Raw genomic sequence first — 15,850 nt, forward strand, 5'->3', positions numbered from 1 at the left:
ACATTGGAATTTTACATTTACTATTCCACTCTCAGAGCTGGGATTAAAAAGAAAGCAAACCTTTTATGCTTATTTTCCAACATATCCTGACCCACCAGCCAGATGCAGGGCTCATGTGGGGCAGCTCTGCTTTCTGTGATGCTCCGTGCTCTGTGCACGCCCGGGTTGGAGCTGCTGGGGACGGGACTTGCAGCGGTTCAGACGCGTTTCCTGATAGCAGAGCGGCGTCAGAAAGCAGAACTTGTGCAGAACGAGCATTGGATCCCGTTCTAGCGGAGATAAGAGGAAGCCTATAGGAGTGCATTCCCTGCAGGGGCCGAACGCTGATTAATTGGGACTGATTGGTATTCAAAGGAGCAGATGAAAAGCTTTGGAAACGCTGTAAGGCTGTTTCTAATTTCTCACTTAAAGCCACGAAGGCATCGTTCAGTTGGGAGGAACGAACTGAGGTCAGCATCAGAGCCATCCTGCGACTGCCCTCAGCCCGAGCGGATGAGCAGAGCCGCTGCGCGCTGGGCAGGATCGGCCCTGCGGCCGTTTCTCTCCTTTTAACTCCGGATGGCAGAGTTCTGTAAAGGAACCGTGAGATCTGGGGCTCTGCTCAGCGAGGATCGCAGCTCGTTAGCAGGACTGGAATGAAAGCAACCAGCCCGAAGTGCCGCATCTGCTTCGGGCGGCGAGGAGCTCAGCCGGCCCGCCTGCAGGCGCACAGAGCAGCGCTGCTCCTAAAGAGCACCTAAGGTCACGACACGACCTCCAAAGAGCCCGCAGGAGCCCCAGCTCTGTTTGTCCCACCCAGCCCTGCAGCCCGAGGCAGCCCGCACATCACACAGCACAGCAGCGCGCAGATTTTTACTCGTTCCGTTTGCATTCGCTCTGATAACCTCCCGCGGCTTTTATTGCTGCAGCACAGACCGCAGTTCGGGCGCTCCGTGCCCCCCATCGGCGGATGCGCCTCTCGTTCCTTTTGTGAGCAGCGGACACCGCGCTCCTTTGCTGACATCCGACGGCCCGGAACGGCGGCACGGCTCTGCCCTCGGCTGAGGTTCTGTTTGGAGCAGGGCTGGTTGTCCGCTCGGGGGACACGAAGGGGAGGGGGAGGGGCTGAGTCTGTGACTGCAACGCAGCGCCCGAAGCCGGGAGAGGCGGGGATTTGCAGCAAACCTCAGAGCTGGGCGCTGCGGCTCCAATGGAGACACGGGGGGGATTTGGGAGGATATGAGATACGGGGGGATATGGGAATACCGGGGGATATGGGGGGATATGGAGGGGATATGGGATTTGGGGGATACGGGGGCACACGGGCTGCAGGAGAACAGCGCTGCGAGATATTTGGTGTAAAACCACGGGGCGGTGGGGCGGTGCCGGAGCGCATTCATTGGTTCACACTTCGCTGCTCAGGAGCGGCCTGAGGCACTCCTCCCGGACAGCGCACGGAGCGGCAGCGCACGGCACTCCCTGCAGCGGCGCAGCTCCCCCCCATGTTGCTCTCTCTGCGCATGCGCGCCCACGGCCGCGCTTGCGCACTACCACTTTGGTGACCGCGCGCACGCGCAGTGCGGAGCCCGAGGAAGTCGTGGGCGGGGCGCTTCGCCGGAAGCCCCGCCCTCTTCCGGGAAACAAGTAGGGAGGCGGGGAGCGGTCTGGGCGGCGATTGGCCGCGCGTCAGATTGGGCGGGGACAGGGCGGGGCGCGAGAGATGGGGAGGCGACGATTGGCTGCGAGGCGGAGCGGGCGGAGAGAGGGCGGGGCGAGGAGGATCAGGGCGCGTTGATTGGCTGCGCGGCGGATGGGGCGGGACCGGCGGCTTCCGCGCCTGTCAGTGCGAGGGAGCGGCGGGCAGCGCCGCGGGACGCGGTAGGTGCGGGCGGTGCGGGGCGGCTCCGCGCTCGGGGCACGCGGGCGGAGCGCCGCGCTGTGCCGCGCCGCTACGCTCCGCTCCCGGCAGAGGGCCGCCCTTCCCGGGGTCAGCGGGCCGCGCCGGGCGGGGGGGGCCGCGGGGCCGGGCCGGCGGGGCCCGGGGGGGGGCGGAGCGGAGCGGGGTCCGGAGGAACGCCTCCCCCCGAGCCGGACGCGGTGCCGCCGCAGATCTGCGCGTCCGGTGCGCCGTGCGCGTGCGGCGGCCCGAGAGCGGCGTCCGCGTGCGGTCGGGCCGCGCCGTTCGGAGGCGCCGTTCGGAGGCCGGTCGCCCGCCCGCCCGCCCCGCTCTCCGTCTCCCGCGCCTCTCCGCTCCCGCCCCGCGCCCTGCCGCTCCGCGCCGTTCCGGCCGTGCCGCTGCCTGGGCCTGGCGCTGCCGCCGGATTCCTCCGCGGTGACTCATCCGTTATTCGCTGCGAGCTGTGAGGTGCAGTTCGGGCGGAGCGGCGCGGGGCTGCGAGGCTGGGCGCTGGGGTCGCCGCTTCCCGGGATCGCCGTTTCCCCGCTGACGCTCCGGGCGCGGCGCACGTGCGGGCAGCCCGGTCGGCACCCGCGGCATTGGATGCGCGGAGTCCCCGCGGCGGCTCGTGGCGGGGCTGGCGGCGAGGTTCGTTCGGGGCGGCGCCGAGGAGCGGCTGTGATCGCGTTCCCGTTTGTGCTTTACTGCCTAAAGCCGTCGCGATGAACCCCCAGTGCTGACGGCTTTACGAGGGTCGCGCGGCCGTGCGGGAGGCGCTGCATTCTCCTCTGGAAGCGCCGCAGCTGCTCCCGGCGCCGTCGGACCGCCTGCATGGAGCTGCGCCCCGGGGGCTCTGCGTGCGTCCCTGCCAGCCCTTACAACGCTGTGATCCTACGAAGAGCCTCCGTCTGCGCTGAGTTCGGCGAAACTTGGACGTTGTTTGGTGTTTGTATTTCTATAGGTGTGGATTAGAACCCTCGGGCCGTGCAGCAGTCCCACAGTGAGTGCTGGGCCCTGCTGGCACATACAGCTGGTTCCGGGGCACCCGGTGCTGCAGGGGATCCAATCACAGAATCACCAAGGCTGGAAAAGACCTACGAGATCATCAGTCCAACCATCCGCCCATCACCAATAGTTCTCACTAAACCATGTCCCTCAACACAACATCCAAACGTTCCTTGAACAGCTCCAGGGTCGGTGACTCCACCTCGTCCCTGGGCAGCCCATTGCAGTGCCTGACCACTCTTTCAGAGAAGTAGTATTAGTTCCTAAAGAGAAGTATTATTTCCTAAAGAAAAGTAATATTTCCTAATTCAGGCACTCTGCCCGCTGTGCTGCTGTGGTTGGGCAGCAGCTGTGCCCCACGGTGGGCTCTGAGCTGGGAAAGCTGGGTGCATAAAACAAACAGGGACACGCTGCTGTTTGCAACTCTGCTCATGACGAGTCGTGGAGGGACTCAGAGGGAAACGACGATGGATGTTTGGTTCTTGGGGTAGTTCTGCTCGCTGATGTTTCCCTACAGCTGTTGTGACCCGGCTGCAGGATGGCCGGCGGTTGCTGGGCCTCTCCATCTCACGGTTGGCAGAAATGGGAGTTTGCAGTGCTTGCCATCGAACCACCAGAACAGGAGGTGTCTGTAACACCTCACTGATAGCACCAGGAGTTCTGAACACATGGAGAGCAGTGGGAGCCACCAGGCCATGGGAGCACCATGGAGAGGAGGCGGCACAGTGTGAGGAGCAGCCCAGCATCACCGCCTCCTGCTCGAGCTGCTGGCCTGCAGCCTCTGCTCATTCCCAGCCCGGATCTCTTCGTACCTCCAGGAAGTCTTTTCTCCTCTCTCTGACTTCACGTGCGCCGTGTGTGAGTTAAGGCACAGGGGTGTGCTGAGTGCTGCAGCTTTCTTTTCTCAATCCCCACTGAGACAAATCGAAACTTCTCCCTTCTGTCGGCAACGGAGCTTCTCTGCACTGCAGCAATGTGAGCTGACACTGCTGGAACGGAACTGCCTGAATTCCGGATGGAGCCCAAAAGTGGCAGCCCTGCGGTGCCCTGGAGGGGTGAGAGCAGTGTGTTGTTGGAGCGCCCCACGTTGCCAACGGGCAGAAGTTGGTGCAGTGCTCAGCACACTGCTCTCGATAAGGAAGTGGGAAACCTCACAGAGACGACGGGATGCTTTTTCTGAACAAAATGTCGACGTGAAGCGGCCGCAGGGCGCTGGGACCAGGAGAGGAGAGCTGTGTGCAATGCAGGGCTGGGCAGGGGCAGCAGGGTGCTGCCGGGAGGGCAGGAGTGGAAGGAGCAGGAGGCGCTGCGCTGCCCCACACTGCTGGTGTCCCCGCAGCCCCACGCAGCCCTCACGCGCTCAGCGGATGCCATCGGCTCCATGCCGGTGCTGCCGCAGCACAACTGATACCACGTCGGCTTTCGTTCTGTACAACTGCACTTTCTATTTTACGGCAGTGAGAACTGGCCTTGGTTAAGAGCTGAGAGCTGCAGCCTTCCTGAAGAACCCTTCCCGCTGCCGCTGAGGGCCCCGCGTGGACCGGCGCTGCGGTGCTCATGTTCACTTGCTGCCTCATTACCTGACTTCTCCTTTTCCTCTGGCAAATAATGAGTCTGCAGAAGGAAGGAAGAAAGCCGGGGGTACTGAAATCAAGAGTCGAGTCTCAGTGGTGTGGATGAGTGAGAGGAGGTTCTGAAAGCAGCAAAGCCGGGACCCGCAGCACCGGGTGCTGCTGAGTGCAGGGGGGCACACGGGGGGCACGGCTCCCAGCTCTCACATTGCAGCACCGTGGGGCCGAGTGCTGCTCATCGGTCCTGAGCCGCTCATCTCAGGAGAAGTTCTGCTGCAGTCATTATTGGGAAGTTCTGTGTTGGTTTCTTTTTGTCGCAGCCCCCGCCGGCGCTCTGAGCCACGCATCCATCGCATCGGGTGGGTTTTTGGTTCTTGGGAAGCCTTCATGGTTGGATGGCAGCAGTTGGGCTGTGCTGGCAGCTCAGGTGCCCACACTGTCCATAGAGCCACGTGAGCCGTGCTCCAGTAGCTGCCCGGCGAGGCACGCGCCTCACTGACTGCTCTCCCAGCGATGTCCCCATGCTGCTCCTTTCCATGTCACACAGTTGCAGTTCACGTCTCCCCTCCCCGTTACCTTTTAACCGAGGGGCACTTTGCAGAATTGCACGCTCTCAGAGGTGGGCAGGGCTTCCACTGCGGCCCCTGAGGGTGAGGAGAGGGCAAGGAGGGACAGAGTTAATGCAAACCGGGCGACAGGGAGTGTAAAAATAGCTCTGAGCTCGTTGGTGTGCGCACTGCAGGCTCACTGTTAGTCATCAGCCTGCCGGCCTCTGCTGCTCCAAGGGATTGTTTTACAGCACTGAGATCTGCCATGATTTCTGTAGAGAAGGGGCAGGGATGGCTGTGATGGGTGGGGTGCTGCCCCACGTGGGAGCCGGTGGCTGTGGGTTTGCCTTCGCTTCCATGCTCAGCGCTGTGCAGGACCTCGGTTTGGATGAGATCAGCGTTAATGGACGGCGTGGGCAGGCTCCTGTTTCTGCTGAGCGTGGAGCTGCTTTGCTGGGAAGCATTATGATGAGTGTTGTGCTTTTATTTTCCCATTCCTCATCAGGGACTGTGAAGCTGTGAAATGGCAGTGATGGGGATTGCGTGCCATGGAGCCCCCGCTCCGCCCGCCAAGCAGCAGCAGGAGCTCAGTGCCACCAAAGGGCTGCACGAGGCCGCGAGCGAGAAGCAAAGCAGCGTCTGCAAAGTCGAGGATTCAAAGAAAGCCATCTTCCATAGCCAGTGGAAAATCCTCAACGACGTCATCACCAAAGGAACAGCAAAAGAAGAAACAGAAGGAGGCTGCGCGTCCATCTCCATTATTGCCCAGGCAGAGTGTGAGTAGCAGGGAGCGCTGCTCCTCGTTGAGCAGCAGGGACGCGGGAGGCGGTGTGCGGTTTCACTCTCCTGGGGAGCCCAGCTGAGATCTATTTGTAATCCCATGTGGGCTGGAGCTGCTGACACATCCCGGGCTCTATTTAGGCAGCTCATGAAACCTCTTAATAATGTGACAGCGTTATTGAATGGCACGGAGTAGCAGAACGGTGCGTGGCTGCTGCACCGCGCTGCGATGGCTGGAAATGCATCTCGCAGTCTTGCTTCTGTTCCTGGCTGCCGGGGGGCATTCTAGAATAATAATAATGATAGAAATGCTGAGAGGTGGTTGGGTGGGGGGCAGCAGGGGGTCAGGCGGTGCTGTGGCTCTGTTAGGTCACCATATGGGTTGGTACGTCGGGAGGGAGCTTCCTCAGTCCACTTCTTACCGTCATGCTGGACATGTGCCATGATCCTGTTTTCTTTCACATAGGTGAGAACAGTCAGGAGTTCAGCCCCACTTTGTCAGAGAGATCCTTCATTGCCCACAGCAAGCGTTACAGGTGAGAGATCCCAGAACACAGAGTGCACTGCTGCACGTTGCCCTGCCCGGGTCACTGCGCTGTCAGTGCTACCCGCTCTGCTGCTCCAGCTGGGAGCTTTGAAATCACTGAGCTGACCTGAGGGACGGTCTGGGTCTTCTGTTAACAGAGCAGCACTGATGCTTTTGGAACCTCATTACAGCATTCTCTTTGGAAGCTGTGTGAGGCACAGGGTGCTGTGAGGGCCGTTCACGAGAGCAGGAACTGCTGCTTTTCTGGGGAGGGTAAACAAAAGGGGATGAGAGAAGAACCTCTACTTAGTAACAGCATCAGCAACAGGGCTGTGAAGAGAAACAGCTCGAGGGAGGAAAGTGAGGGTCGCTGTGACTCTGCTTCTCTGAAACATTCTGGGCAGGACCCCCTTCTTTTCACCCCACGCCCCTGAGGGCACAGACTGGAGGGCTACGAAGCCCCCCTGAAGTGGGGAGGTGGGATGTAGGGTTGGGTTCTGTTTCGTGGCAGCTGTCAGGCACTGCGTGCTTTGACATTGCCCTCTGCCTCTGGTGTTGTCCTGTAACAACTGAAGCAGAGGGAACCGTTCCTCAATGCTTTGCCCCCCAAACACTCCTCATTTCTTCCTAATGGCACCACCTGCACTGCTGTGCCGTGACTCCGGAGTTGCAGTTGCTCACAGTGGAGGGAAGGGAGCTGTGCTGCAGTTCCTCGTCCTGCACATCTCAGCAGGCAGAGCTGCTCGGTCTCCTCATCCCCGCCTTTGTTGCTGTTAGCTGAGGCTGTGCTTTCCCCATCCCATCTAAGAGCCCTCCTGTGTGTTGGTTTCCAACAGCCGCTCAGACAGCCTCGACCAGATCCCAAACAATGTGGCCCATGCGACGGAGGGGAGGATGGCTCCCACCTGCTGGAGGGGGAGGCATCGTGGTAGGGCGAAGAAGAAGCGTCACAAGAAACGATCCAAGCTGAAAATACAAACAGTGGCTGCTGGCAGACGGGGCCCCAGAACTCCGGAACAGGAGAGCTGCACTCCGATTCCCGTCCAGGTGAGAATTCATGGGCACTCGTTGCATTGCTGGGACCCCTGCAAAGCGCTCAGCACTCCTGCTTACGTCTGGGCAGCTGTCCTGAGGCTCCTGCTCAGCTGTTCTGTTCTCTTGTGTTTCCTAGGAGGATGAAATGCACCACAGTGCTCTCTACAGAAACAGCTTTTGGTTATCAGAGCTGAACAAGAGCTTGCTTTATGATCCACCCCCGTTTGAGAAGCCCGAGAAAGTTCTGTCCGCAGGCAAGCTCCATTCAGTGGGCAGCCAGCACAAAACTGACTTGCACAAGCTGATAAGCCCTGTCCAGTGCCTTAATCATGTCTGGAAACTGCACTACCAGAGGGACAACGTCCCTCATCCTGAAACCCTCCGTCCTTTTCCATACAACATTGTGCCCCCCGCCTTCCCACACCTGGACAATCCTATCCATCCCGTGAAGCTTAATGCTCTGGAGACGTATTTCCACCGTGATCTCAATTACCCAGACAGTGAGCATCGCTTGTCTGGCCTAAAGTTGGGATACAGCTTCCCCAAGTGCGTCAGCCAGTCCATGAAAAGCAGCTTGGACAAGGTTTCTGTGGAAGAATACTTGGTGGACGCCTTGAAGGGCAGCGTGAGCCTCGGGGAGCCGCAGAACTTGGCCAGCCTCGCCAAGACGTGGAGGGGAGGCAGCCTGGACCCAAAGGAGCAGTTTCAAAAGGCAGATGAGAATGAAGGCGTGCTGCTCACTGAGGTGATTTCCTGTCCTGCACATTCGTGTCGTGGTAGGCACAGTTTCTCTTGGGCTTCAAAAGAGAGAGAACCCATGTCCTTCTGTCACGAGGCTGCCTTTTCCAAGGGGACGTTGGTACAGTTGAACACTTTCAGGTAGAGGTGTGACTCTGTTTTTTGAAGGGTATGAAGTCCTGGCCTAGTTTGGAGATTCTCACTTGTCCACTCATTTGCCAAACACGTGTGCTTGTCTATGGGAAGTATTTCTGAGCACTGGTCCTCCCATTTTGTTTCACCTCAAGGCAGCAACAGAAGAAATTTTGTTCATGGATTTTTAAAGAGAAGTGATGTTATTGTGCTATTTATTGGAAATTGGTGAACTCCACCAACAGCAGCTAAAGTTTCTCTGCTTGCTTCATCTTGTTTTGTGGTTCTTCTCCCCCAGAAACTAAAGCCAGTGGATTATGAGTACCGAGAAGAGGTTCACTGGACCAAGTGCCATGGCTCCCTGGGCATCGGCTCTTTTGGAGAAGTGTACAAAGTAGAGGACAAGCAGACAGGATTTCAGTGTGCTGCCAAAAAGGTAATTACATGTGAGGAGGGGGGGCTGTGTGATGCAGGAGGCAGGGCTCTGGAAAGGGACGCATCCTCCTGCTGTGCAGGCTGCGGTGCAGCCACAGCGCGGTGACGACGAGAATCCAGAGTGCTTTGTTTGCACGTAACGCTGGCGTGGATCCATCACCTCTGTGCAACTGCTCCTCAAATGGCTGCAGCAGAAAGCTGAAAAGAGTGTTTGTGTGTGTGGGGGGGGGGTTGTATTGAATACAAAAGTGCTACTTGTGAAAATCTACCTGAAAATGTCCACTCGTTGTGTTGGTCGCAGTGTGATGGCTGCGCCGTGAGGGCAGGCAGGAGGTGAGGCTCAGCCAGGCTTCCTTTAACCATTCCATTTTTTGGCTGGATAGAAACAGACGTCGTTACAGCACACAGAAAAGTGTGATGGCTGTCACCAGATCGTCCCTTCGCTCCTCCAGGTGCAGGTCGAACACTTCCGTGCAGAGGAGTTGACGACGTGCGCAGCGATAACGAGCCCTAAGGTTGTGCCGTTGTACGGCGCCGTGAAGGAGGGACCTTGGGTGACCATCTTCATGAAGCTGATGGAGGGTGAGAAAGGAAAGGCGCAGCACAGTGACACGGGCCTCTCCTCCCTGCCCCGCTCTGCATTATTAATTCTCGGGTGCTCCAGGCCTGTCCTTGTGAGCGTGCTGGGAAGCTGCCTGCTGTCCCTGTGGGTGTGCGGCTGCTGTTGCTGTTTCTGGGCAGCGTTTCCAGCCCGGCCTCACTCTGTTCCAACTGCACGTTCTCACTGAAACACAGAGCTGCTCCTTTCTGGTTTTGGTGCTGTGTTTATTTGTGTGTGTTGCCTGATGGCTGAGAGCTCTGGATAGACAAACCTGGGTGCTCCTCCTGCAGCCAGGCTGCTGGCAAGCGCAGCCCGGGGACCTGCAGCATGAGTCTGATTGCACAGTGGCTGCTTTCAGAGCAGAAGAACACTGTGAAATGGATGCAAAGCAATGGCCTTTGTGGAAGGCACCGGTGTCCTTGTGCTGTAAGACCTCTGGGAACAAACAAAGGGAATGGATCCGGTGGGGAATCCAGTTCTTTCTCCTTTCCCTGTCACAGTGCTGATGATTCTGTTGAACTCTCCTCAGCTGAATGAACACAGACTCTGTGTTCCCTTCCAGGCGGATCGCTGGGGCAGCTAATTAAGCAGAGCGGCTGCCTGCCCGAGGACAGAGCCCTCAGTTACCTGGGGCAGGCACTGGAAGGTCTGGAGTACCTCCATGCTCAGAACATTCTCCATGGAGATGTGAAAGGTAGGAGGCTGCTGATGGGGTCGTGGCCTTCCTTCTTACCAGGAGCCCACAGCTGGGGATTACTGAGTGACAAAAGGACGTTGGATGAGATCTTCAGCTCTGCCTTGGGGATTGGAGCTTGGCTTGGTCCAAAGCAGTTGGGCGTATCGATAGGATTTGTCACCCCTTCCTTTCTGGTGTCCGGGTGTGGGATGGGCGGCTCTGACACACGGCCAGGACGGCTCTGGTGATGTACAGTGAGGCTCCGTAGGAGTAACAGACCTTAATGTGGACTTGTTAATAAAGTAGCTCTGTGGGTTTTGGGCTGTGTTTCCCTCTGGGTGACCCCATGAAAGGGCACTGATGAATTCAGCACCTCTTGTTGGCAGCGGAAAACGTGCTTTTGTCTGATGATGGGAGCAGAGCTCTGCTGTGTGATTTTGGCCACTCTGCTCACCTCCATCCCGACGGCCTGGGGAAGTGCTTGGTCACAGGTAAGGCTTCTCTGCTTATTGTACAGAATTGCTCTACTGACTCTTTCAGAACCTTTACATACGGATAATTTTCAAGCTACTGTATTTTCCAGACGTAACTTTCTCATAGGTTTATTAATTCTACTGTGACGTGTGCTACCGGCAGCTGAAATGACTGCAGGTTTGGAAGCTGGTCCTTCTCTTCCAGTCTGGAGGGGTGTTGTGTATTTCATGCTACATTCAGTGCTTCTTCCCTGTGAGAAAGCATGTCCAAACTTTAATATCTAACTGGGTGCTCCTGTAGCCTCATTAAATAGCTGGGGCAGAATCCCAACCTCCACCAAAGGCAGAATTCCTCCCTGATTTCTGGGCAGTGGAATGGTGAAAGAAGAGGACGTGTTTCCTAATGCTGTGTTCACCAACGGAGGGTTATGGTTCCCCTCCCGTGTGCCCTGGGAAAGGCAAATTAATACGTTTCCTGATGGGTGAGGCCTGTGGGGCGTGGAGCTTTGGGTGCTGCTGTGGGGTGAAGCTGGCTTCTCTCTCACTTAACTGAAGAGCCAGGGAGGCTGCTCCATCATCCCAGCGGTGGGACAGCTATTGGCACACAGTGAGCTCTCATTTCGATGCTGCTAGGGAACTACGTGCCGGGCACAGAGACACACATGGCTCCAGAGGTGGTCCTGGGGAAGCGCTGTGACTCCAAGGTGGACGTGTGGAGCAGCTGCTGCATGATGCTGCACATGCTGAACGGCTGCCACCCCTGGACGCAGTATTACAATCATCCCCTTTGTCTGAAGGTAAGCCGCTCCGATCTCCAGCGAAAGGCACTTCAGCCTGGAGCAGCGCAGCCACACAACAGTGCTGCCAGGAGGTCTCTGAGATGACGGCAGCCGTGCTGCACAGCGGGCATTTCTCACTGCTGCACGCTGCTGTGTTACATGGACTGGGGCTGTTTCTTTCCTATGGTGCTCGTGGCTCGGGTGTGACCGACTGCTCAGCTGTAGGCAAATTACGGCTCAGGTCGCTGGTGTAATGCTGTCGTTACAGTTGGGAGCACTTTCAGGATGGGAAGAACCTTTTTTGCAATCAAATGAAGCCTCTCTGGTTTAACCTCTTTCGCTTCCTGTTTGCTGTGCAGATCGCAAAGGAGCCGCCGCCTCTGAGGGAAATTCCACCTTCCTGCAACCCCCTCACTGCTGAGATCATTAAAATGGGCCTGGAGAAGGAGCCCGTGCAGAGGGCGTCTGCGTCAGAGCTGAGGACCAAGGCCAGCACTGCACTGCAAGAAGGTAGCAGCCTGCCACCCCTCCAGCTCCTCCCTGCTGGCACAGTGGCACTCAGCGCCCTGTCACCGTTCCTCTGGGCAGTGGTGGTGCTTTTTGCACTGTGTTCTGCTTTCTGCTCAGTCTATCGCTTGGCTTCAGCACTGAGGTGCACTTTGGGTTGAGAGCTCTTCCCTGCATTGAAAGAGATTGATTTTACCCCAAAGGGACCCCAAGTACGCTGTGATTTCCTATGTGCTGTCACACTTTTCCTTGTCTGCATGAAGCAGACGATGCTGTGCTTCACACACGCTTGTGAAGGTGTTCAGTGTCTGCTGCCTGGAGCCTGCTGTGCAGCAAAGCTGGGAGCAGAGCTGCAGCATCCTCGGCTGTAACTCGTGCTTGTGGCCCCCTCCCTTCCCTCTGAGACAACCCATAATTTCTATCGGTCCTGCTGCTGTGCACCAAGAGTCTGTGGGCTTCGTCTGGTTTTGTCTTCTGAAAAATCTGGGCATTTTGCAACAAGAGACAATTCAGTGACAGGAAGCCTTTGCCTCTCTAGGACAACATTTGTGTGTTCTCTGTTTTTGTAGTGGGAGGTGTGAGAAGCCCCTGGAAAGGCGAATACAGAGCGCCCAGGCGTTTGGCACTGCACAAAGAGAACAACCCCCAGACGTCCCTGCCCCCCACAGCGAGCCCCACTTCGGCCGCTCCTCACCCGGAACCGGCAGCCCGAGGCTGCAGTGCCAGCCCTGTGCCACCACCGGCCCTGGAGCGAGCGAGGCAGGGCGAGGGAACGCGCTGGAATGAGAGCAGGGATCTGTCCAGGACCTGGGATCCTCCTCCTCTCTCCTCCGCTCCCCTCCCCTTAAAGAGCTGCAGCCATACAGAGAGAGCAAGCACCATTTCTGAGCAAGAGCTCCAGCAGCTGGAAATAGGTACGGAGCGTGCAGCGGTGCTCAGCTCAGCTGCCTGTCCTGGCTCGGTTCTCATGGCAGCAGCGATAGCTGCCGCGTGCAGAGGAGCTGTGTTGGGTGCTCCACAAACACAGGTGTCAGTGTTTGCTCTGCAGTGCTGAGGACGCTTTGGGGATTAATTGTAGTGTCTGGGATTGGAGCAGGAAGGAGTGAAAAGAATCACTGGAAATGTTTTCTTTTCCTGTCTGCTTGCAGAGCTGTTTCTGAACAGCCTTTCTCAGCCGTACTCACTGGAAGAGCAGGAACAAATGCTTTCGTGTCTGAGCATTGACAGCCCGTTTGTGTCAGACGCCAGTGAGAAGGTGAGCAGTGATGGGGGCCAGGCTCTGCTAACCTGCACCCAGCGGTGCTACAATCTACTTAATGCCAAGCTTCGTTAGTTTGGTTTGCTTTAACCCTGCTGCGTGCAGGGTAGGGAATACCAGTAGAAAAAACCACCTGAGTGAGCCTTATTGAGCCAGGGATGGGTGTGATCTGACTGCATGCCCTTCGATCGTCATTTCCAAAGCCAAGCAGTGCGCTGTGGGACGCAGCTCTGTGCTTCTCTGTTTCCTTTGCACAACACCAACCCCCAGCAGCTGCCCTGGTGCTTACCAACACGCTGCTGTTGTCACACTGACCTCCCCTGACTCAGACAACGCAGGCTCTTCTAAGCAGCGCAGCTGCTGCTTTTCCTGTGCGTTATCTCTTAATGAAATTAGATTTATCTGATGCTTTATTGTGCTGTGGGTGTGGTGAAAACCCCTTTTTTTTCCCATCCAACTCTTCAGCCGAAGAGTTTGACTATTGCAAACAGCTGTTTACATCCGCACAGCGCTGCTGTCGGTCCTTCCTGGCTGGTGGGTGAGTGCTGAGTAACTCAAGGCCCACCCCGACGCATTTCTGCCTTGTTTCCCCTGGGGCTGTTCCCTGCTTGCTGTCCCACAGGAGCTCCATTTCACTGAGAGTCTCTGATGGCCTCATGCTTCCTCCTGCAGAACTCCATGAAGGCCTCCCTCAGCCTGCGGGACACCATGAGCTCCGGCATCCATTCCTGGAACAGCCAGACAGACGGACAGAGCTTCAGCTGGAACAACGTGCTGAGCCGCGGCCGCCACACGGACACCCCCAGCTGCTTCAATGGTGAGCCCCCCTTCCTGAAGTCAGCAAGCAGGCACATACACACAGCTTCCTCGCTGCCCGGCGTTGTCCTGGGCCCTCCTCAGCCCTCAGCTGCTGTGTTACCAGGGTCAGGGCTGCCACGGGGCCACGTCTGCTCCCTGCAGGTGGGTGGGGGGCACTCGACTCTGTGTAGCCAACTGAAGGCCACAGATGCTCCCGGACCCACCGAGGCTGATTCAGCTTTACACCTCATGCATCTGCTGTGTGCAGAGTAGGTGCTGCACAACCATTCATTTCTACAGAGCAATCCACGCTGTGCAAATCAGCACGTCTTCAGCTGCTTTCTCGCTAGGCCCAGCTCTGCTCTGTGAGTCACCTTTGTCTCCAGCCATCCTTTGTGCCAGGACCTACCTGAATAAAATCCCTGATGACAGAAGGAAGCACCTTTGATGGCTGTGCCTCGTTAGTCAGTGCTTCTGCGTGGGACTGTGAAGCTGCTGTGCCCACAGCAGGAGCTGAGGACTTTTCTTGTGTCTTTCAGGAGTGAAAATCCAGATCCAGTTGCTAAGTGGAGAAAATTTACACATCAGGGATTTCCACAGGACAAAGGTGGGAGACATTGCCACTGGGATAAGCAGCCAGGTGAGGCACAGGGCCAGGGCTATTGCAGTCTTTTGTTCAAGCCATTTCTTCTATCCTGCAGCCTCCTAATGCCTTAAAACAGTGAACCAGGGACCTAACGATGCACTTAGTAAAGTAATTTCAGTGCTTGTTGATAGGAAAAGGTATTTTCTGAATGACAACCACTGCGTGCATCGCAGTCGAGCTCCGTCTTTAACAGCACCTCCCTGCTGCAGCGTTCCTGGGGCTGTGATGCTTTGCTAAGGGATGTGACGTGCTGCTCAGCTCTGTTTGCTCTGCTCCACAGATACCCGTCCCCGCCTTCAGCCTGGTGACAAAGGAAGGCCGCCCCATTCACTATGACATGGAAGTCCCCGACTCGGGGATTGAGCTGCAGTGCACCCTGGCCCCGGATTGCAGCGTCAGCTGGGCGTGGAGAGTCAAACACGGTCAGCTGGAGAACAGGCCGTGAGGCCGCTCCTTTCGGGAGGTTTTTACCTTGTGAAATGTGGAATTGCAAAAGCTTCCGAGCACCCCTGCCATGGAGCACCGCGCGCTGGAGGCTGGTGCTGAAGTAGGATAGCAGCTCAGCACGGTGCTCTCACCTCGCTGCTGTTCCAGCCCTGTTCAGGACGTGTCCTGAAGCGTAGATGTTCCCCAGAACAGTGGGCAGTGCTTGTTTTGGGTGTGCTAGATTGAGCTTGAGAATGGGAGATGGAGATTCCTGCTCTTCAGAGGAATGCGAGCGTCCTTTTCAGGAGAACGTGGAGACTGGATGGGAGCTCCTATTGCTCAGCCGAGGGAAGCCGGTGTTCCCGGGCTGGAAGGAGGCTGAGCGTCTTCAGAGCGGCTGTCAGCGCCCAGGGGAGCAGGCTGGTGTCCTCCGGGCTGGAGGAAGGCCAGAACGTGGCTGCAGGCTGTGGTGGCAGCACCTCTGCCCGAGCCTTTCGCACGGGGAAGACACAGCAGTAACTGCCTGGGTTCTGGGTTTCACCTTCCACACAGACGTTTCCTTTCTGAATCACAAAAGAGCTTTGTTTCCAGAAAGAGATTTGCTTGCAGCTCTCATCTTCATATCTCCTCCTGCCATAGGAGCTGGGGCCGGAGGAGCAGAGCCCCACTGCACCCACAGCTCCCTTGCAGGCGATGGGGCAGAAGATGTCAGCTCAGACAAACTGCATTTTGCCACCAGATTCCATCTCCTCTCTCAGTCCCACATTCAGTCGTGGATTCAGCCCCTCCTCACCTGCTCAGCGCGGCATGGACTGGGCCAGCAGATGGGCGCTTTGTGCCTTAATTTCTGGTGAACTTTTTTACTGATCTGTGCATTTCTTTTTTGTAGTATATTGAAACTGCGTGTGCTGAATTTGGGTGGGCAGGTGCTGCTCTCCCTTTGGTAACATGTGGGCCCAATCCAAGCTGTCTGGGAGACACAGCGAGGTGGGGCCATTGAAGGGAAAATCACTTAAAACAGCCCCAAAAAGTTCAGCTCT

General features: G+C 57.2%; 1 protein-coding gene across 3 annotated transcripts; it reads left to right on the plus strand.

Moving 5' to 3' along the window:
* Positions 1-794: 794 nt before the first annotated feature.
* Positions 795-14,838, plus strand: MAP3K14 (mitogen-activated protein kinase kinase kinase 14). 3 transcript variants are annotated; one of them, XM_048927057.1, is made up of 16 exons: positions 795-1,045; positions 5,506-5,776; positions 6,247-6,316; positions 7,143-7,353; positions 7,478-8,086; positions 8,510-8,647; positions 9,099-9,228; positions 9,810-9,941; positions 10,310-10,414; positions 11,030-11,193; positions 11,535-11,685; positions 12,252-12,596; positions 12,831-12,937; positions 13,613-13,757; positions 14,278-14,378; positions 14,665-14,838. In XM_048927057.1, exons 2-16 carry the CDS (start codon positions 5,524-5,526, stop codon positions 14,827-14,829), a joined length of 2,826 nt encoding a protein of 941 aa, XP_048783014.1. In that variant the 5' UTR covers positions 795-1,045; positions 5,506-5,523; the 3' UTR covers positions 14,830-14,838. The 3 variants fall into 3 exon arrangements, with proteins under 3 accessions (XP_048783014.1, XP_048783012.1, XP_048783011.1); XM_048927055.1 differs by lacking the exon at positions 795-1,045 and adding an exon at positions 1,797-1,857; XM_048927054.1 differs by lacking the exon at positions 795-1,045 and adding an exon at positions 2,345-4,811.
* Positions 14,839-15,850: the final 1,012 nt, after the last annotated feature.

Source organism: Lagopus muta, chromosome 25 (assembly GCF_023343835.1).
Source record: "Lagopus muta isolate bLagMut1 chromosome 25, bLagMut1 primary, whole genome shotgun sequence".
Classification (NCBI taxonomy): domain Eukaryota; kingdom Metazoa; phylum Chordata; class Aves; order Galliformes; family Phasianidae; genus Lagopus; species Lagopus muta.

Excerpts from the sequence above, each read along its gene's own strand:
- MAP3K14 (XM_048927057.1), top strand. The coding sequence starts at position 5,524 with ATGGCAGTGATGGGGATTGCGTGCCATGGAGCCCCCGCTCCGCCCGCC. Across the intron at positions 5,777-6,246 it reads CATTATTGCCCAGGCAGAGT|GTGAGAACAGTCAGGAGTTC; the intron begins GTGAGTAGCAGG and ends TCTTTCACATAG. Across the intron at positions 9,942-10,309 it reads TCTCCATGGAGATGTGAAAG|CGGAAAACGTGCTTTTGTCT; the intron begins GTAGGAGGCTGC and ends TCTTGTTGGCAG.